Source organism: Pezoporus occidentalis, unplaced genomic scaffold (assembly GCF_034315485.1).
Source record: "Pezoporus occidentalis ecotype Australia unplaced genomic scaffold, CSIRO_AGI_Poc_V1 ctg53, whole genome shotgun sequence".
Classification (NCBI taxonomy): domain Eukaryota; kingdom Metazoa; phylum Chordata; class Aves; order Psittaciformes; family Psittacidae; genus Pezoporus; species Pezoporus occidentalis.
This window is the reverse complement of record NW_026915866.1, coordinates 1,976,954-1,999,705: the sequence shown is the minus strand read 5'-3', so window position 1 is coordinate 1,999,705 and position 22,752 is coordinate 1,976,954. Positions and strand designations below refer to the sequence as shown.

Here is a 22,752-nt window from a genome sequence, read left to right as displayed (position 1 = left end):
ATTCTCAGAAAACTGAGATTCTTATAAGAATCTCTTCCATTTCTACATGCAGAAGATGAAGGTTTGGCTGGGGGTAGAACTGCCATAAGAAATTCTGGAACTTCTACCATGAAGCAGCATTTGCAGTTTTCCCAGATTCAGAAGTACAGAATAGATCTCTGGCAGCACTCAGTGACATGGGAAGACAACTTTTAGATGAATTGTTAGAGAAACAGAGGAGTATACACAGTTTCCTTGGTGATAGTTGCTGGCAGCTGAAGGAGTAGTGGCTTGCTGAGATAGATAAAGATGAAATGATGGTGAAGACCCACTCTCTTAGGAGAATGTTGCTAATGGTATTTAACACTGAAAGGAGATGTATGCTGCCTTGAAAAATATGGCAGAACACCACATAGGAATTACTTACAGTATCATTGCGTCCAGGATGGCCATTTTTGTTGCTTCTTTTCATCACCTGGAATCTGTCAGAAACGGAAGTCAAAAATGGACGAGTCTGAGGGGAGGCACTGAGGCACAACGGACTCTTGCTGAGGCAAAGGTAAGAAGAAGAAACTGCCCCTGCAACGTTATTAAGTCACCAGACGGACTTCAAGGAGTACTGGCAACTCCTCTAGTACTCCAAGAAGCAGCTGGCAGCACCTGCCAGCTAGAGAACAATCTCATCTGGGCTGCTGGACTGAGCACACTGGCATGCAGGATTTTCTCACATCAACAGCCAGAGCTGTATTCGTTAAATCACATGCTGGAAGCTGTGATTCAAGTTCAGTGCATGGGGAAGAACAGATGCTACTGCTGCTGGTCTGAGCAATGGGGCATGGATAGCCAAGTTTCTGCAGAGGTTTTGAAAGCATCTTAGTGCCAACCAGCACAGTCTGCAGCTCAAGTCTCAACCCATGAATCCCGTCAAATTGCAAGCCACAAATGCTTATCACTCCAGGAGAGCAGGATGAGACAACTTTCTCCCCTCTTCCAGCACAAATACATACATTTTTATCTGTCCTGTCAGCCAGTGTCAGAAGCTATAGAATCCCGTTCTTTAGTTATTTGCTCAAGCTGCTGTTCCCTCTTTCTAATGAAACATTTTGGTGCTGCTCTGGCAGCACAAACAAGTGCTAACAAGAGACTCCTCTCCATGGCAGATGAGTGGGGAAGGCCTGCATACATTAAAACAATCTGAAGAGGATGCATGCTGGAACACCAGAGAACAAAAACTCTGCTCGCTTTTGCTGTTTCAGTCTCTTCTTCTCCACTCGCTATCAAAACCTTTTTCATACTACAGTCAACTAACAGTCCGTTATTCCCTTTTCTTCTCATATTTTTTACTATTTTTACCTCTTCTCCCACTCCATCTTTAGGTATTTACTTTGCTTCTCCTCCTTCCCCTTCCAACTAGAAACTTTCCAGGCTTCAGTTTGTAAGATTTTCATATTATTAAGAAAGATTAAAAGCTTCTCAGAATATATTGACTGTCCCTCTGCTAACATGACATTCAAATCAGCACTTTGCTCATTATATTGAAAGTGGGGTCACAATGAACTCTGTTACGAACAAAACTTGCAAATTGATTGCATTTTCAGCTCCAGTGCTCAGTGTGAAATAAATAATTATGCCTTTCATTTTGGAATTAAATTAACACAAAAGTATAAAATAATTCACAAAATTAAATACATTAAAATGTTCTTATTGCATTACAGTGATAATTTGCAAATTTTAGAATTTAATGCCTTTATAGTCCAGTCAAGTAGATTTCGATGTTCCTTTGAAGAGCCTTACAAGATACAGAGAAAAAGGCAGAAAATTTATCTTGTACTTGCTTTTAGTACAATTGAAAATTGAAAAGTTATGGTTATTAGGATATGAATATTCTAAAGAATTTAATCTGTAAGAAATAAGTCTCTTTCCTAAGTAGAAATGTATTGTATTACTTAGAAAATACTAATAAAATAACCTCAATTTTCTTGTTCATCAGTGACACATCCATCATCAATTATAATGCCCTATTTGGGCATTTTCCTCCCCTTTTATTGTTCATCTGCTGCCTGCTCACCCAACTCACACAATTTAAAACATGGTTATGTAAATACACCTCTCCCTGCATGTAAGTATTTGTATTTCTTTTGTTTAGAACTAAACTGATCACTCTGAATTACCCATGCAACCTGTGAAGTCAGTGATGGGGTTGTACTGGCAAGTGATAACTGATGTGCTGAGAGAAATCAGAGGCAGCAAGGACAGAAAACAGAAGGGCAGTAAAAGTTGCCCTTTAACAGTGACTAACATCCTTAGATTGAACTTATCTACAGGGGAAATGCCTGCCAAAATGATACAGCAGGAGCTGTGGAAAAAAACTGGGAAGTTTTTTAACAATAAGCTAGAAGTGGTAGCTAAGAAAATTACGCCCTTACAGACAGCATACAGACTGCTAATGGGGCCAATACTGGAAATGGCTGTGTTAACGCATACCTTCTATTGAGAAGAGCTTGATAAAATGAAAGAAGCCAGTGTGACTAAGAGCAAACTAAAAGAGATTACTAGAATTAAGAAGACATTATTCAAACAGCTGGATTTACAAGCTGAATAAAAACACAAGGACCATGAACTCCAGCAGATTAAAGGTAAAAATACAATTAGGCAGGCAAACCAATTTATCACTGACTAGCAAAAAGAATTCAAACCAGCCATAAATCCCTCTTCCAACCCATCAGGAGCACAACATCCACCAGACAGTCCAGTGGTGCAAGGTGAGCACTAAAAACAGAGCTCTTGCAGGTAAGAAACCATCATGGCACAACTAAAGAAACTTTTGTCATGGTACATATCTTAGAAAAAAGGTGTAATTCACATACCAGGACCCTGGCAAGTGAGCATTTGCCTGTTTATGAGCATGGTGGAGCTTGGCAAAGGATCTACCTGACACTAAATTATGTATAAAAGAAGTAATGAAACCAATCACCAAAATGAACATCAAGCTGCCAGGACTGGACTGCATTCACCCAAGAGAACACTGGAAAATGAAAAAGGTGAATTACTTGCGGTATGTGACCTTCACTTAAGATTATTCTGGTATATGAAGAACCGGAAGCTGCAAACCAATCACTGAAGTATGTTTTGGGGAACTAAAGGCCTGTGATTTTGTTGTCTGCATCAGAAAGAATACAATATAGAAACAGCTAGAATTAGTGGGCACCTGGATAAAAATGATCTGCTTGGGAGAAGTCAAATACAGTTAAGGTTAGTTCCACCTCTAAAACTCTTGGGAGTTTTCTGAAGCAGTCAATGAGCACACGCGTAAGGGTAATCCAACTGATACAATTTACATGCATATTCAACAATTTTTAACTCAATCTTCACCAATGGTTTTTGTTAGGTCCTGAGACAGTTTCATGATAGCATGCAAAATAGGAAGCAGTGTACAACTAAATAATAGGTGTAACAAGAGGAAGGCCACAAAGTATGCAAACACCACACTCAAAAGTGAAAAGTGACAAGAAAGCAGAACAGTTTACTTCTCAGTACCTCTCATGCTCATGTGCACAGACTTTGAGGGGAAAGTGACACCAAGGATAGAAATGGCACCTACAGTATTCACTGTAGTCAACCACAGACAGAAATCACATGTATACAGTCCACGGACTGAGCTGCCACATTTCATCTCAGACATAACCTCAGCAAGCTCTGTGAAGGAAAGGACTCTCAAGAGTGCAGTAGAAGAAACACCAGTTCTTGACTTCTGGATGCTCTGTGAGCTGACAGAGCCAAATCCAGACCACAGCATTCAGTTCGCATACATAAAATATTAAATGTCAGCTCTGCCCAGTCTGCCAGTTTGACTTGTTTTGTCTTGACAGTAGATGGATAATGGCGTAACGCAAGAAGGTGTCCCTGTGGGAAGCTAAACATCATGGGGAAACAGTCTGGGTATAAAAAAAAAACCCACACCTTAAACATATTTGATGGTTTCATGAAGAGCCTGTTGACTGAGACCTAACAAATGAGATTTCCTGATTTTTAGAGAACAGTGCAGAGAGAATGACTGCAGTGTAAACAATTTCTTTCTAGTCCTTCAAGTCGCAATTTCTATCTGTGGACACGAGGGACTCAACTTATAAATCTCTGAAGAAAATGAAAGCAGGTGAAGAGATACTCACTGAAACTGTTTTGGGAAAGTATTTAAGATCTCGTAACAGAAACTCAGAGCAAGTTTTACATTTTTTTCAAAAGGTATCATCTTTAGCTATAGGGAGGCTGAAGTGACACCACAGAGAGAAATTAAGCCAGGTCTTCTATACGTTACAAAGTCAGAGGTGGGATTCTTGTGTTATCAACTTTGATCATGCTTGGCTGATGAAATGAGATCATAGCATAAGAAAGAGCGTAAGTTTTCACTATTTCTGACATGTAAGAATACCAAGAACTATCTTTTTGAACAAAATGGTGTTTAAAGGCAAAAACACAGATGTGGCAATTTTTGAATGTTCTTCTTATGTGTGCACTGCATTGGGCATTTCTGCCCCAGGCACATAATGAACATTATGGCATTTGCTTTGTAACCTTTCTGTGGCATTGAAAAGGTCACCTTTTCACAGGGCTCCATTATCTAAATCCAGGAAGGACCTGTAATTTTGTGTGCAGACTTTGATTTTAAATATTTAACCCAATTACAGAGTATAGCTATAACTGAAGAGACTACAAAAATGTCTGATTGACAGTACTTACTTTCACCACTGAGGCACATATTCACTAAGAGAAGGACTTCATCTTCTTCCCTCCATCAGTCCTCCTAATGAGAGCATACACAGAGATAGGCTCTAAGGCTGTGAAGCTCTTCATCCAAATGGAAGTTGGGAACATGGACCATATAATATGTATTACTGTGGGGCATCACAGTATTGCACAAAACTGAGGTTGGAAGTGAGCTTTGGAGACTAAGGCAGAGTCCAACCCCCAGCTGCCCTTCTCCATTCAGATACTGTGACTGACTTTGCACCTGAGGTGGGATAACAGCATGTGTAAGTCAGTTGCCACTGAGCAGCTGGCGTATGATGACAAACTCTCCCATGTCTGTGTACATGCCCATACCCAATACAGGTCACTGGTAAGGCTGCAGAAGCAGCACAAAGAATTGTAGCACTTGCAAAACATAGCAGTCATTGAACATAGTGAATAATAAGGATCTTAAATCTGAATGTTTTAATAAAATAAACTCTTAGAATAACATTTTGTTTTAAACAGAAATAGATGTGCTCTCCATCCTCCCTCAATCCCCAGAAAATATGCTTGCAGAGAAATAGAGGAGTGCTGGCTCATACCTTCCCCTAAGGCAAGCATATTACCTTGCCATGTCTTTGAGGTATACACACATAAACACACACACATAAATAAAGACACAGCTAGGTATACATAAAACTGTATAAGAACATATCTGAGTCAATATATAGGAATATACACCTATATACTTTTACATTTTTATGTATGCGTCTCAATATACATGCTCACACCCCTAGATGTACCTTTGATACGTATGCATTTCATGACACACATTCAAGATTAGTGTCAACAAAGACTACAGTGTTTAGAAGCCATCATCCAGGGCCAATCTTCTACTAGCAAATATGAGCTAGCAGAGTACGTTACCATCATTTGTTTCGGTAACTGCAGTTCCAAAAAGTTGCAGTTGTGCATCATAAAACTTCTGGCTCATCTTTGCAGGACCACAAGTGAAGGGTCAAAAATCTGCACATTTCCCACCCACAGATGTGGTTTCACAGCACTTCATTAAGACCAGACTGACATTTTATGCTAGTAAGCAACAAATGAGCAGATTCAGCAGGGGCTTGTCTACCCAGTTATGCTGGAATAACATTTTTGTATTTACTCCATGTGGAGTTGTCTTCTTCTGAAATAAAAAGGCATTAGGAATATTTTTTTACATTTTTTAATTCTTAATTTTATTAGACTAATCAAGGAGAAAGCACTTGTTCTGAACCAAGAATACACATGGTCAATCGTTAATCTGGTTTTAATGCATAACTCCTTTGCCCCTCTCCTCAAGTTATTTTTCTGTTGTAGATAAGCCTTGAGACTAGAGACTCTTGATATATCTACAAACAACACAATGTATACCAGCAGAAAAAGCTCACTAAATTTTGGGGAAGATAAAATGTAAATAATATATCACATGTGACATGTATAGAGTATACACATACATTCAGACATACCCTTGGGTATGACAAAATGCCTTGCACCACGTATCTGCTCACAAGTCCCTCCTATGAGGAAAAGCTGAGAGAGCTGGGGTTGTTCAGCTGGAGCAGACTCCAGGGAGACTGCGGAGCAGCCTTTCAGTTCTTAAAAAGGCCTCTTAAAGACAAGAAGAGACTTTATCAGGGCCTGCTGTGATAGGATGACGGGTGATGGTTTTTAACTAAAACACGAGATTCAGGCTGGATGCGAGGAAGAAATTTTTTACAGTGAGGGTGGTAAAACACTGGCACAGGTTTCCCAGAAAGGCAGTGGATGCACCACCCCTGGAAACATTCAAGGCCAGGCTGGATGTGGTTCCCAGCAACCTAATCTAGGTGAAGATGTCCATTTTCATTGCAGGGGGGTTGGACTAGATGACCTTTAAGCATCCCTTCCAGCTCAAACTGTTCCATGATTCTACGTCTTTAGCTCAAATAGGCAGCTTTTGTCCATAAAAAAGTGTTAATTTTCACAACATTTATTTATATTAAAGAATGTTTTTTATGTATGGGAATTTTTTTCCAAAAGATGTTCCATACTCACCTGAACATAATCTGCACACCATAAATTTATAGAATAAATAGATCTACAGGTTTATTAATATTATAGGTTTATTAGTTTTTATTTTTATTACTGTAGCACAAGAAAAACACACACAGCTGTAAAGGTTTATAGTGTCACTAGCATGCAATTTGTTCACAAGTCTTGCAATACATGGCATTTTTCTTCAATCCCACAGCTCCTAGAGCCCAGATGATTCTAAGAGAATCTAAAGCTCTGGTCAAGTCTATACACTCAATAATGGTAGAGAAAAAGCTTGTGAAAACATGGATCAATTGTTCCATCCAGGCTCAGAAATGGGAAGGCAAACCAATTTTCTTTTCAACTGCAGTATTTTTCATGAAAACAGTCAAGAATAACGAGAATTTGGGAAGAAGGGATGCTAAATCTATTTACCAACAGCAAACTGGAGACTCCCTGGTAAGAGGAGACATAACTCACCTGATCTTGTTAGAATTCAAATTCTATTCATCAGTCCTTTGTTTACAAGCTGATCAAGGCTGATCTCTCAACAGAGAAAGCAGCAGAAGAAACAAGAAAAGGACTCTACAACCCCGTAAGACAGACTGTTGTTTGGTATCAGAGATGTCTCAATAGCAGGAGCTGAGGGGGCACTCCATCCTCTCCACAGAACACACACCTGCAAGATCTTGTGCAGTGTTTGCTTCAGGCCAAGGATGCTGGTACTCAACACTGCATTGCAGACCTTCTCAGAGTACATCTTACATCTGTACCCTGCACCCACGACCCTGGATGATGCTGTGCACAAGAAAAATGAACATTTGTATGGCAGGAAGGAATGGGCTGAATAAACAGCCTCAATCAAACCCAAGAGGCAAGTATGTCTCCTATGACTCAGAGTTTAACGTAAAGGAATGCTACTGGTGTTCTGGCTCCAGGGTTGTCTACATCTGGTTTGGAAAAGGAAAATAACAGCAGCACTGGAGAGGCATACTAACAAGTAGTAAGGACTGGTACTGGGAGCTGTTAAGGACTGAAAACTGGGAATAAACAAAGAAAGGGACACTAGGAGCCAGAAGACTACAGTGAAATTAAATGAAGTACCACATACGCACTAGGAATGGCCTTGTAATAAACAATTGCCTTTCTTTTTTTCCCCCATGGGATCACTGCCTCATGATCACTGGAAATGCATTGTTTGCAGGTTCTCTAGTTCACTTGCTGCAGAGATTTCTGCATTTCTAGTTTCTAAGGAGCAAGGCAGGGAGGGAAGGTGCAGGAAAGAAAACAATGTAGCTGTGGAGGCTGCATCCTGCACTGCCTTCTGGTAGTAATTCCTGCCTCATGCTGAACAAATACCTGGGACCAAGCTGCTCACAGGTAATGCCATGGCATTCTCTCTTTTCATGTGGTTCATACAAAATGTAAATACAAAATGCACCTGGCAACAGATCAATGGAAAATATGAGAATGTATATGAATCATCCATTTTATTTTTACAGAAAAGAAATTGTTCTGTGCTCCAAAGAGCTCAAAATCTCAGCTATCTGCTCTACTTCAAGAGATATGAACCTTCAGAAAAGCAGCAAACTGACCAGAGAAGCTGGGTTTCCTTGCACAAATGGAAGGTTTTATTCAACTGACACCTGAGTATTTTAGTGCCAGCAATATCTGAGCATGCATACAGGAGTAGGATATTACATACCAGCAAAACTCCAACCTCCCATTGTTAACAGCTAGCATGTCAGCTGGATGCAGTTCACTTTGGAAAGCTCTCAAGAAGTGATGTGGGAAGTCTGCCTTGTAGAGAACAGCTCTCATCTGAATTGCTAAAACCAATGCTTTCTTATTAGCTCAGATACTTCTGTATTTAAAAAATGGAGGTAACATCAGTTTCTTCCTGAAACAGCTTTCCAAAGCAAATGAGAGAGCCAAGAGCTTCAACTCCACCTGCAACCATGATACATCCTATTTTAAATCTGTCTCCTGCCACTAACTATTAGATTAGGTAAACTGTGGCTGGTAGCAAGTCAGAAGTCCAGTTCCCATGACAAAATAATACAGCCTTAGCTTCTGGAAGCAGAAAGGATGGAACCTGTTGTTTTAAAATAGTCAAACACATCTTTTGAAAAGTCACCCACAACTGACTCTTGAAAAAGATATCCCCAGAAGAAAAATAAAACGCATTTGAGGGAAAACAACGGGGGCTGTAAAGCAAGTCTCCAGAGCCCACATACCTTCACATACACACAGACATGTAAGTAGGTGGTGTGGCTTTTAACAGTGTGAAAGTTCAGCACCATGTGTTAACTTCAATACTATAACATGTCTTCTAGAAAGTCATTCCTTCTACAGATCACATGACGACCAAAAGGTTTGGCAGAGCACAGAGGCTGGACACAGTGAAATTTCAGAGCCTTTGGGAATAGGCTTTGCATTTTGTGTGAGTTCCGTTTTGACAGAGCAAATACTTTGCAAAGCAATCTAAACAGAACTGATGTAACACACAATTGTTACACACACCACCACATCCTAAAAATTCTCTAATTTTCAGCCTCCTGATGGAAAAAAATCAAAACAAGACTAACTTACATGAAAAATGACTACTGTATTTCAGCTCACACACTGCTTTTTAAAAAGCAAATAGGACAGCAGTTTCAAAACAACCCCTATAGCTCTTGTGAAATTTGAGCCTTGCACAACACTCATTTGCACACGCTGCACCATACAGCTCTGTACTGCACAGCCCTGTACTTGTGTGCTATTATTTGTGCCCTCATCTACATTCAACAGGCACACAGTCAACACTTACTATTAAATCAACCATTATCTAGCTCAATGAAATAGGTGTTTCCTCACGGTATTGTTGTTGATTTTCCTTGGTCATCAAAACAAAACCCCATGAATTACCTAAGTCCTTTGAATGAAGATACGCTTTAGCTGATGTATAAAATTGCTTTCTCTTTTGCACACAGTCCTTCATTTTTCACTCCAGAAAATAACTGCAAGAGTAGCAACAGAGAGTGAATTCCCTCTTCAGAACAGCTGAAAAGCTTCAGTAATGTGAATGTTTCTACAGTGCTCATAATCTAACCTTGACTTGGAGGGCAAGAAGCAAGTTTAGTTTTCACTCCTATTCAGTCTTTGACCTCTATGCTAAACAAACAGATGGAGCAATGGTTATCAGCACCAGCTGTAACGTTTTAGCAGCATGGACTCCAGTCCAGTAGGAATTAGACTCTGGCTATTAATACTTTTCAAAAGGCTACAACCAGCACACAGAATGAGGTAATTCTTTGTTATTTCTAACCTAAGCTGGTTTCAAACCAGTGAGCTACTGTCAGAGTTTTCCACTTCTTTTATCCATTTTATGAAGCACAAGATGGGGTGTTTGGGAAATCCAACACCACCAGATATTGGTATAGTTGGGACAGAGAAGAGATCTGGGGCAGGGGTAAACTTCATACAGCAACAAAATAAGCAATATTGTATATATCCTGACTATTCTGATATTCACTTCTAGTGCAACGGATATTAAATAACAAATTCTGGAAAGTCACACCCTGAAGTATGAAAAGACAGAATCACCACCTGTTAACACAGAAAAAACAAATCACCCGCTTCGTATTAGGACTCAATTTCCTCACCTACAAAGCACGCAAATCTGAGAAATGCACAAACTGTAGAAGTATGTACACAAGAGTTTGTGGATGTGTCCATACAACACAGTAAGCATGCTGCTCAGAACCTCTGGCCACTCTGCAGAGTCTGCACTTCCGGCCTGCCAGCTACATCAGGTTTGTGGCCTTAAGCTGTGAGAAGTTTGAGGCTTAAAAACTCAAGGGATCTGTAAAAAAATAACTACAAAAACATCAAGGAATGCAAGAAACAGCTCCCAAAATGGAAAATCAGCAGAGGTCAGCTGGAGGCAGCTACACCAGCAGAGACTTCATTTACAAGAATGCTGTGCTGTAGGCTGAAAAGCTCATTTAACTTGCAGCACACCTTAGAATGATTAAACGCAGAGTGATCTTGGAATACAGGACCTGAAAGCTTTGCCGTACACATACTTAACAGTTACGAAGCACACTTGCTACGGAGATTTACTTCAATAAAGATTCTGCTCATATATGGTGGGGAAAAACAATTAAAATAGTATCTGGAAGACATCATTAAAAGAAGCTAATTAATATCAATGGCAAGTCATCTTAAAAGGAGCTCATTTACCAACAACCAAACACACACACGGCAAATACCAACGTGTCCACATTAATTAGCTTTAGCTTCTGAGCTTCAGGCATGATTTTTTTAATGCAGAGGTTGTAATAATACATAAATATTTTCTACTGTCTTAATGTAAATTTTAAAAGCTTTTTAGATTTTTTTTTATTTGCATTTCAGAGTAATAAATATTCCAGATATCTGTGAGGGCTTATTCCCATCTATATTAACAGAAATCACAAATCTGCCTTTGGCCTTAAATCAATAGCGATGGGGACTCAATTACTCAGTACAGCACTGCTGTATACCACCATGCTTAATTACAACACAGTGCACTATTAATACCTAAATACAATCTCATTTGAATGGTAAAGTCTTAAAAAAAAGGAAAAAGGAGGAAATAAAGAACTACGGGCAATACGTTTAGTTTTAAAATATGGGGAGATCAGACCTGACACAGCTGAATTAAAAGCCCTTGCTCATTCGCCTGTCCTCACATTATAAAATTAATTGTTTTAAAATCCTGGAATATTCATAAACTTTCAGTCAGTGATACATGTAAACAAGCAAAAAAATGGCTTCCTTTCACGTAATAGGTTATCATATGCCTTACAATTAAGAAAACATTTAAAAATGTGTATTAAGAATAGGATTGTTTTCATATGGAGCTGCATTTTTTTATATACATAATCAGCAATGACCTGTTTTTTTAATGAAAATGCAACATGAACTGGCTTATCTTCATTGATTTCAGTGAAACTGGGCTGTTCCACAGCAGCCCCAGCATGAGCAGAGGTTTATATTATGCTCCAACACATTCCACCCAAAATAAAGCAAACTATGAAGGAAAACACTCCCATGCTTTTTTCTCCAAGAGTGAGATGTACTGTTACACGTGAAAGACAGTTGTTAAGAGATGCAGATTAAGAACATTTTGGTACATGGCTAAAAAAAAATAAAAATAACCATCATTAGTAAATCCAACAGTCGAGACAGACCATCGTCTCCATGACTAAGTCAAAATCACAGGATCTACTTCTCACTCCGTATGTTCTTCCCTCCTCCAGTTTCAGCCTAATCCTTAATTTAACTCATTGAAACATCCCTGCCAGAGAAAGTCAAAACAACAGTGTCAAATTTAAGAAAATGCAAAAGGTGTTAAGCACACCAATACAGTGCCAGTCTGTAGGGCATTAGGGGCTAAGCCGAATACCAACCACCGCACCTAGACAATGTTCAAATACAAGTGACAACTTCCCTTCCTTAGTTATTTTATTCATCTGCAAGAGTGCATTTTGTTTTTCTTATACAAGGTCTTAAGGTTTCACTTTGCATGTACGCAGGGTCTGACATTTCAAAGACTCACTCAAATCTGTGTCTGCTGACTGTTAATCTGTCAAAACTGCCAGCATCAAGTACAACAGCATTTAATTTTATGATGAAAAGACATCACTGTTTTTTCTCCCCATACACTCTCTTGGTTCCTAGTATTCATCTCTGGTTCCTAGCATCCATCTCTGGTTCCTAGCATGGTTAAATTGGCCCTCCTTGAATAACAGAAATATAAAGCAGGTATTAACTTACCTTACGCCCATCACTTGCATGGCAGTTCACATTTAAAGGTGTCAATAAAGCCATCAGTTTTTCTTCATTACCACTCCTGTAAATGGAGAGGAGATGATTACGGGAAGGGGAGGGGAAAAAAAAAAAAATACAGAGCTCTTTGCAAAACATTTAAGGAGCTGGATATCAAAGACAGCATAGTGAAATTTGTACTCTGTCAGGGAGAATGTCTGATGGCTTAAGGATCTTCTGAACATTTCAAAATCAAGGGTAAATACAGAAAATTAAATTTGCAGTTAAGTGAATTACAAAAGATCATGCAAAAACACCTCTTAATTTATCTTCTTAATCGCATCTGTATTTCCTTTATGTAATTTTACAGATCCTCTGAAAGCCATCTGCTGAACGAAATGTTCTGAATTAAATACATTTTCATAGTATATGGCCCACAACATTTGAAACAACTACATGGCAATATCCAGAAAATTTTCAGAAGGGTTAACGATCTATATAAAATGGTCTTGTGCTGTCAGAAGGAAGGATGAAAGCATCTTTGGAATATATGACTGAACTTTACACCTTTTGTATAGGCTTCCTTACACTCTGTTCTGATAAAGCCTATTTTCAAAACATCCTAAGGTAGCAGTAAAAACCAAAAGGAAAAAAAATTGCATTACTTAAATTGCCCCTAAAAAGAACAGTCACAAAACGATAAAGAGGATTTAAGCAGCTTACAAGCAAAAACTCAATATTAACCTTATAACCACCATAGTGGGGGATTTCAATTACATAAACAGGCTTTTCCATTTGTACCAGACAGTAAAGTCCAAAGAGATTCATGCTAATTAAGTGGTTTGTTTGCATCATTTAACAGAAAGGCAATGACGAAACATTACTGCTTTAAAAATCCCTTTTCCTCTCCTGCTTCTCCCTCCACCATCCCCCAGCCCCACCAATATGCTTTATATTCTAAGCAGCACTCACCTAGCAGCTTCCAGGAGTTCGTCCTTCTTGTATTCACCTAAATGATTGCAAAATATCATGCTGTTAGCATTTGGCAGAAGACAGATTAAGAAATGCAGTAGGAAGCAAATACAGAATTAAAACAGAAGAGGAGAAAAAAGCCCACACCCCGCTGGGTGATGGAGCTGTGACGTTAGCCAGCTTGTGGAGGCAGCATCACCAGTACCTTGGAGACGGGCAGCAAATTGACGCATCTTCTTGTCCAATCCTCAGATGGAAAGGCTTTCTTCGGACGACCAATGACTGCGAAATCTTGTGTCCAGAAACACAGTCCCGCTGATAACAGCATGTCAGCTGAAGACAATGTCCCCACCCCCTGCCCTATTCAGTATGTCACATTATACTTGGGAAGCATAATAAATTCCGAGACAAAAGCGAGGCAGTGTGGCTTTTTAGAAGGTACAAATTACCGATCTCCAAAGCTCTCACCTGCCTATTTGAATAGTAATATTAGACTTCAAGTTCTTTACAAGAGCAGTGGTTATTTTAAAAAAATCAAATATTATATAATCAGCCACTTTCCAAGAAAATACGCATTTGAAATAGAAAGCACAGACAAAAGAGCATGAACTCTCCAAGAGATTTTGTTGTGAGACTCTGAGATTAGAGATAAGTACAAGCAATGTTAAAGAAACATTTACATTTGAAATTCTCAGCTACAACAGACAACTCAGGAGGATTAAAATTGCATGTCAATATCTTAAAAAGAGCAACGAACAAGACCACCTGTGTACGTAAGGCCATATTCTATAAAGCTGAATCATGATGGCATTCTGCAATACAAATGTAGGGGAATTTCAATTCAGAAATTAGAAAAATAGCTTCTTAGCAGCTTTATAAAGCCACAGAGCAGAGAGTATCCTAAAAGCCAAAAGATGCAGGGCTTGAAAAACATACCATATACCACCTCTGGCACAGAATTAAAGCCTAACCACAATGCTGTAAGAAAAACAGGAAGATGAAGATGTCCTGCAAGAAAGAAAAAACCTGCCTCCTATGTATGTTTATAATAAGCCTCCAATGAAATTCTCCATTCAGGGAAGGAAAACTGACGGTCATAGAAATGCCACATTGGACTGCAGGTAAACTGGAAGGTTCCTCTGGAAACAATATCACTCAACAAATTGCTTCTCCAGGCCACGGGAGGAGAGTTGGAGTCCTCATCCATCCAAGCAAACAGCTTGATACTCCCCCCATCACAGCTCCTCCAATTATCAGCAGAGGGGGACAACAACCACAACAAGGAGCACTGTTCAGCATCTTGCCTTTACAAAAGGGTAAGTAGTAAGAGGGTGAGTACACACAGCCATGCACTTCCCACCCTTCTCCCTGGCCACAGGGAATTCTCAAACAAAGGCAGAATCTGCATCTCATCATACTGGTGAATTTTCCTTCCACAAATGTGTTTAATTGCTTTCTGAAACATACTCAGCTTTGAGGATTCACAACCTGCAGCAAAGAGTTCTGCCATGCTACTGCCTCCCACATGATGGGTCTCTTAACAGAGAGCAGTTCTGTGCTGCTGAACCCCAGTGATGGAGCAGATGAGTTCAACACAAAGCTGAATAACTGTAATTGGCATTTCAAATATAGGCCATGAAGGTTAATTTAGCTTTTGGAAGAAATTATCATCTGTCTTAATGAAAACTTGATAATGAAACAAGTAAAATGACACAAAAATATGACTGCCTTTGTCTTGCCATTGCTCTTTGACTTCATCAGAGGGGGCTCCTGTCCACCACAGGCTTTTCTGAGCCATGGTATATGTTCCTCTTTTCTGACTTTAATGAAGCTAGAATACTGGGCACAGTTGTAAGTGTTTCAGATCAATGGTGAGTGAAAAGCTCTGGTCAGCATGTGAGGAGGAAAACAAAGATGCACAAGTAACGCTGTAGTAATAGAGTAACAATTTCAAACAGCTGGATTTCCTGCAGGAGAGTTACTGGCCTGTATTAGATCAACACTTTATGGATGCAATCAGATTAAAAGACCAGTATGCACATTCTGGTTGCAGTGCGTCTAGCAGTCCTAACCAGGCTTTTGAACACTATTAGGTTAGACAATTGTAATAACATTTTTCCTTCATGCTCAGTGAGTTGGTACTTAAAAACACAAAAGCACTTCAATTAGCTGACCATCAGAAATGTAAGGCTGTGGCTCTTGGTTTAGCAATGTCTCACTGTATGCCCAAGTAAATCAGTTACTTTTACTAAGTAGTACTTTTAAAAAAAGGTATTTACTGGTACTGTTGAAATTCATAAAAGCTGCTCTTGAAATGTGTCACAGCTCTGCCACACTGTAATATGGATTAGGAAAAACATTATCTTCTAATGGACTGACTTTATTACTCTCAAAAACCCAACATATTTTGCAAAGTAACACCTAAAATTATGCAGGTGTTTATAGCACGTCATCATGTTTGCTAAGAAAGGCAAAGCGCACATCACAGGGCTCTGCTCTCCTGCCTAGGAGCAGGATGAAGGGATAACCCTTGACCACTGGAGCAAACAGATGGTGGGATGCCACTGAGCAGAGAGGGCTGATGGCATTTGGGAGAAGTGGGTGGCACTGTCTGCAGGCCCAGCTGCTGCTGGTGCAGGCTGTGTTCCCACCAGAGGGCTCTGCCAACACAGCTAAAGCTGCTTGACTACGGAGTGTATCAAAGGCCATCCTACAGCATTTGGCCACAGCTACTTCATAAAATATTCATTTGCAAAGCATTTGAAAACAAACCATGCGTGCTTGTGGCAGAGATGAATTTCAAGCTCTGAGATGAAGTACAGGAATACAGACCATCAACCTCACATAATACTTCTGTAAGAAGACATTCAAAGAATGTCAAACTGTTTGACTTGAACCAAGCTAACAGCATCACTTACAGAGCTCCTTTGGGCAGGGTAGGATTTACAGTTTTGCAAAAGGGCACCTGCAGAACAAAGCATAGGTAACAGCCTGAATTACTCTTCCAAATCTCTTAGCAGTTACTACCTTTGAGAGAAAAACATCCTTCAAATCACAGTGTCAACACAGATGATTTTCGGCAGCAATATTTTGGATAGCACAAAGCCTGCCTGCCAGAGGTGTGAAAGTTAATGTTGTTAGGCCTTGCCACAGAAGACCAAACCTGATATATAAGGCTGCAAATAATTTTTATCCATTTGCTATTTGGCCTCTCCATCATATTTCAGGTCAGCCCATCCCTTCTGTGTTTCATGGGAAGCCATAACACCACCAGACACATCCTGCCACACCAGAACTTGCCAGGCACGCCTCCCTTCTCTGTACAAGGCAGCCCAGAGTGAAAGCCCAGAAAGGCTACCACTTCTTGGCCCACCAGCCCACAAAGAGAACACTGAACTTGCTCACCTCCACATGCTGCGTACCCCAGAGACAGCTGGCCTGGGAATTTGCCAAAGGTGAGGACAGAAAGGGTGTGAAATGGGGAATAGAGCTATACTATAACAGTGCCCCTGTTCCCATCAGATAGCAGGCAAAAGGGTACTTAAGCAGAAACTGCCCAGTGTCTGGTGCTCACTGCATCTGATCAAATTCACTGCTTACAGCTTGCTCAACACCATTTAAACCATGAATTTCTCCACTTGCTCCCAGCTCCAGATCACACTGCTGCTGCTCCATTTATGCTGGAACTAACAGGTCGCCACTGGTAACTACAGATAATTGGTTTCAAAACACAGCTACCACGAGGCACCTAACTAGCCCTATTGCTTTCCTCTCCCAGGAAAAAAACAGTTATCTCCCAGACCTCCGATTAGCTGCTGTGAACTAGTGACCACAGCTCCACATGCTATGCAGCCACTGCTCTACCTGTCCCTAGCTGCATTTTGCAGTAGCTGATTAGCAGTGAATGCTTATTAGTTATCAGACATCAGTGGCTGCTCGCACCCAGCAGTTAAGCAGATCAGTAGCTGGAAGCTGAATTGAGATCTCAGTAGAAGACAGGAGACCTTGGCTTGCACTGAGACAACATGCTGATCAGCAGCCACTTTTAATCCAGCCGCAGCAGATGAAAGTAACTGAAAGAAGAGGGCATACTGAGCTGGAGACATACACCAACAAATGCAGGAACATTGTACTCGGAGAATGAAAGGCTGAAATCTTTATGGGCTCCTAATGTATTCCTTTCATTTGTGCTTTCCAGCTTAATGATAAAAGCTGCAGCCAGAAAAGCGCAACTAGGCTGCTGCAGCTAGTCTCCCTGAGTCCTCCTCTACCATCAACCTGTTCTTCCTACTCCTCATCTTCAGGGTGCCATCTTCCTAATGTGGTTATTGGTGCCACATGATTATGTGGTGTTACACTGGGTCACACTGAAAAGCGAAGTGCAGCATATATCAATTCTGTTATTCTGTTATCAATTCTGTTAAAGAGCTACAAACAGTATTCTATCAATCCACTCCTAGATTTAATTCACTAGCAACCTTTGCATTTTAAACTTACTATATGAGCCTATGAAACATGACCGTCATATACAAATGCATATGAGACAAAAGAAAAAAAATCGCAAATTCCGGAAACAACTAACACAATGAATCAATTCTACAGTGTACTTTACAAATAACTTTTACCGTCTCTTAAAAGTGTTGAAATTTCATCTGAAAAACCTATCTGAATGCATGGCATAATCCAATGGGGCTTTTCCAGTGCAATGGGGCTTTTTCCAGAAACAAGGTGAATTGCTCTCCTCTCCCACTCCCCTCTTACATGTCAGCTAATACAGAAACCTATTCAGAGCCAAAATGTCAACCTGGACAAAACAGGTTTTGTGTTATCATACCATCATGCGTCAGTTTTTCACAGTGAGGACAATTCCCTAAAAATTAATGTCAAAGAGATTAAACCAAGCCATTATTATCCAACATAACAGCAGAAAATGATGGGGGAAAAACAGACTGAAAATATGTTCAACCATACTGAAAAGCTAAAGAGGATGAACAAGACAGACATCATATGGAATCACAAATTTAAATCCACAGATCGCTGATAAGGAGTGAAAAATTTTACACTAGTCAATGGTACCCTGCTTCGGAGATATGTGACAAAAGGATGTGGGCCTCATGAACATAGCACTGTCGCCAACGGTTGAAGAGAGGAGATTAATGAATATTACAATCACAGAATGGCTGAGGATGAAGGGAGTCTGGTGGCTGGTTCTCCCATCTAGCCCTTCTATTCAGGCAGGCCACCTAGAGCAGCCTGCCCAGGACTGTGCCCAGGCAGCTTTTGAATCTCTCCAAGGTTGGAGACTCCACAGCCTCTCTGGGCAACCTGTGCCAGTGCTTGGTCCCACTGAGCTTTACTCATTACCTTTCCAGGTGGCCATGTCTTCAGGACCTTTTGGTTCTTTCTCAGCAGCTGCAGACCTAGCAACACTGAAAGTCTGGGGTGAAATCTTCCTCCATTCGAAAACATGGCAACTCCGTATTTGACTGACCATGTGCAGGATAGGCTTCTTACTGGCTGACTACCTTGAAAACCTTAATTACTGCTTTTAAAAATACATGTCCCACACAAAGATTGATAAGATATTAATGAACAGCCCAGCAGGGATTTTTTTCAAATATTCACAACTACCCAGCAACAGAGGGTATATGGGATCTCCAATACAGCAGTAGAGACAGTGAGTATCAGAAGCTGTCCTTTTTTCTCACTGAAGTGCTCCTGGTAACATCCCCAGCAGGTACTCTGCTAGCATATGACTGCTGGGAAAACGCCATTAGAGTCCTGATACAGGGAGTGGGAGGGCTGAGAACTTGTTTTTCCATCAGATCCATTACTTCATCCAGCTCAGCCCATAGCCATGCAAACAGGTCCCTGAGAATAAAGAGTCTGTACAAAGTAAAGCAGAGAGGAGGGAGGGGCACTGCTACAAAGAAAGCAATCTATGGACCAGAATCTAGGGTTTCGCAAGAAATAAATCCTGCAGAAATATATTAAAATACACCTTCTCTCTGACCCTTCAGGACTTCACAGATTTACAAGTGAGCAAGGAGCACACATCCACATATGCCATCCTTTTTAATCCACTGTAATCTTTGGAGTAATATTTAAGTATTTAAACAAATATTCAAGTTATAATCAGAGCAAGAGGTTTTCAGTGCTTGTGACAGACTAGTAGGCCGCTTGTTTTGATGGTTTGTTGTCTGTCTGTCCACCCTTTTTTTCTTAAACCACCATTTTTCTGGCAAACTCAGATTTTATCTTCAATGTGGCTACTTTTGGAATGGTCCAATCATGCCATTAAAATACTCATGAATTCCTTCTTCCCCATTTAACTTTTCTTATAAGTAAAGCAACAGGTGAGACTAAAAGATGGAGTTAAATCAGAGCAAGGTATTTTTACTACCCAAAATGCACAAGCTTGTGGAAATAACTGCCTGACACAGCAAAAAAAAAAAATTCAACAATACAAGAGGTGTGTTGAAATAATATCCTTTGGGAAAGGGCATTTATAACTAAGAAATACAAGAAACACATGAGAAGGAAAAGGAACAGAAATAATAATTTCAGATTTTATTATTATACTCCCTTACATCCCATGTGTTTAGGGTTAATTTCTTTACGCCTCTTGCACTTCTCCACTCAGCTGTTTCGCACAAGTAAATGGGCTGATTTTATAAGCTGTCTAATAGGTTTCACCAGGAACACAGCAAGATCCTAATTTTAAGTTCCTGTCACAGAGGAAAAACACCAAAGCAACCCTAGTATATACAAGAGTAACAGAAAAGCAACTCAGCAAATAACATCTTCAAAAACAAGTTGCAGACAATGGAGAATGTTACCATGGGGTTTGGTACTTTGACTCTTCCTCTTCTGTTGAGCACATGGATTCAGATTAGCCATTTCTAACAGAGATTTAAAAATTGAAAGTGCCTGAGCTTATAGTGAAGTGCTTTTAGGGACATGTTTTAAAGGGGACTGGGAATTACAGAAATAAGCATACACAATTTGGTTTGGGCCACAACTCTACTACTGAGCTAGCAGCATCTTACCTGGAACAGCTTCCAGTTAGGCAGACAGAGCTCAAATCCAGAGCACTTCTGATTTAGTCTTCTAGAAACAGAAAGCTGCATCTCTTCTAAGGCCTGGCAGGAAGCAGCACACTGGGAAATCTGCAGCCTTGCATAGTGCAAAGCCTCTGCCTTAAGTGATGGTAGAGGCTCTTGTGTAGTAAGCCATGAATTCAAAGCACATATAGTAAATAAGCATACATAAGAAACAGTGGTTATTAAATGTCATCTTCATATCAAAGTATAAATTGCACACATTCTACATTATGCGGTTTAGTCACTGAGAAGGATTAGGTGGTACATCAAAATGAGCCTTTGGTGCATGTGCAATAATAGCACCATTAAGTTTACATTTGGCATACAACATACTTTTGTCTCTCAGAGGAGCTCTTTCCAGTGGTGCTGACTATTTGTTAAAAAATGCTATCAGATTTCCTTCACCATACAGTGGCAGGAAGATGAAAAAGTCCCTCTGTCAGATGGTTTCCAATTTCTTAACTCTTAAATCATAAGAGACGAAGACGAAGTGAAGTTAATCACAGAAAACAGAAGGATCTTCCTGAATGTGCAGCAACAAAACACCCTAAAACCACCCATCATGTGGTAATCCAGAGGGACCTCGACACGCTTGTAAGGTGGGCTGATGCCAACCTCATGAAGTTTAACCAAGGTCCTACACCTGGGTCGGAGCAATCCCAGGCATAGCTACAGGTCAGGGCAGGTTGGGGGTGTTGGCTGATGAGAAAATGAGCATGAGCCAGCAGTGTGCATTTTCCCAGAAAAGCCAAGACAGTGGCTTTTCCCCAGAAAGCCAACCGTATCCTGGGCTGCATCAAAAGGAGCGTGACCAGCAGGTCAAAGGAGGTGATCCTGCCCCTTTACTCTGCTCTTGTGAGACCTCACCTGGAGTACTGTGTGCAGTTCTGGTGTCCCCAACATAAAGAGGACATGGAACTGCTGGAACAAGTCCAGAGGAGGGCCACCAGGATGATCAGGGGACTGGAGCACCTCCTGTATGAAGAGAGGCTGAGGAAGTTGTGGCTGTTCAGCCTGGAGAAGAGAAGGTTGCGTGGAGACCTCAAAGCAGCCTTCCAGTATCTAAAGGGGGGGGTGCATGGGGATGCTGGGGAGTGACTGCTCATTAGGGACTGTAGTGATAGGACAAGGGATAATGGGTTAAAACTTAAACAGGGGAAGTTTAGATTGGATATAAGGAAGAAGTTCTTTACTGTCAGGGTGGTGAGGCACTGGAATGGGTTGCCCAGGGAGGTTGTGAATGCTCCATCCCCGGCAGTGTTCAAGGCCAGGTTGGACAGAGCCTTGGGTGGCATGGTTTAGTGTGCGGTGTCCCTGCCCATGGCAGGCGGGTTGGAACCAGATGATCTTAAGATCCTTTCCAACCCTAACTGTTCTATGATTCTATGATTCTAATCCATATAATCATCTTACCTTCAAAAATGCTACCAGACCCTACAATATAAATCTCTTCTGAAATAGTAAGTCTGACAAATCTTCTAAAACCCATTCTCTTCAGTATACCTTTACAAGTAGTTTGAATTTCTTCATATTAGTAGTGCATGCTACTCAAACACCACACACACATCCATTTTTTATCTGTAGCATGATAAACATTATTTTCAATACATCTGTGCTATTTCAGAATGGTGTACTTTCCTTGAAGACACAACACCACTCATCTGTCACATTTTCAGACTGAGACTGGAAGGGGAAAAAGGGGAAAAGGAATTGCAGGATTTCAAGAGACTGGGAAGAAAATCCAGACATCCTGCAATCAAAACACACTGGTGAGAGGGGAAAACCTAAAGGGGTCGAAGCTCACCTTTTCAAGTTCAGTACTCACAAGATCTCTTCCAAAATACATATGGAAAAGGAAACCTGATTGTGTTTTTTACCAGAGCTTTGAGCTTTCCCCATCACCCACCCCTTCATGGCTAATGCTAAAGCAACATTCCCATGGCTCTCCCTCTTCCCTTCATTTCTTTTTGCTATCAGCAAAAACAAACCACCAGTAATTTCCACTACTCCAGCCATGCTCTGTATTAACAACTAAACAACTTCCATTTTCCCAGCAATTACTTCTTTCTCATTTCTGCTATACAACTGCATATGTATTTCCTCTGGGTTTTCTAGG

The 22,752-nt window shown here is 40.5% G+C and overlaps 1 protein-coding gene across 3 annotated transcripts in view; it reads right to left on the bottom strand.

The window, feature by feature from the left end:
• Positions 1–22,752, bottom strand: part of TNKS (tankyrase) — a 139,949-nt gene that overhangs the window by 53,647 nt on the left and 63,550 nt on the right. For 2 of the 3 annotated variants that reach the window (XM_062637562.1, XM_062637563.1), the window contains exons 4-5: positions 13,534–13,570; positions 12,571–12,646 (exon numbers count right to left, since the gene is read on the bottom strand). In XM_062637562.1, coding sequence (XP_062493546.1) covers positions 12,571–12,646; positions 13,534–13,570 — 113 coding nt within the window. Of the gene's footprint in view, positions 1–12,570; positions 12,647–13,533; positions 13,571–13,738; positions 13,857–22,752 lie in introns of those variants that run through there. The other variant, XM_062637564.1, reaches the window with a different exon arrangement.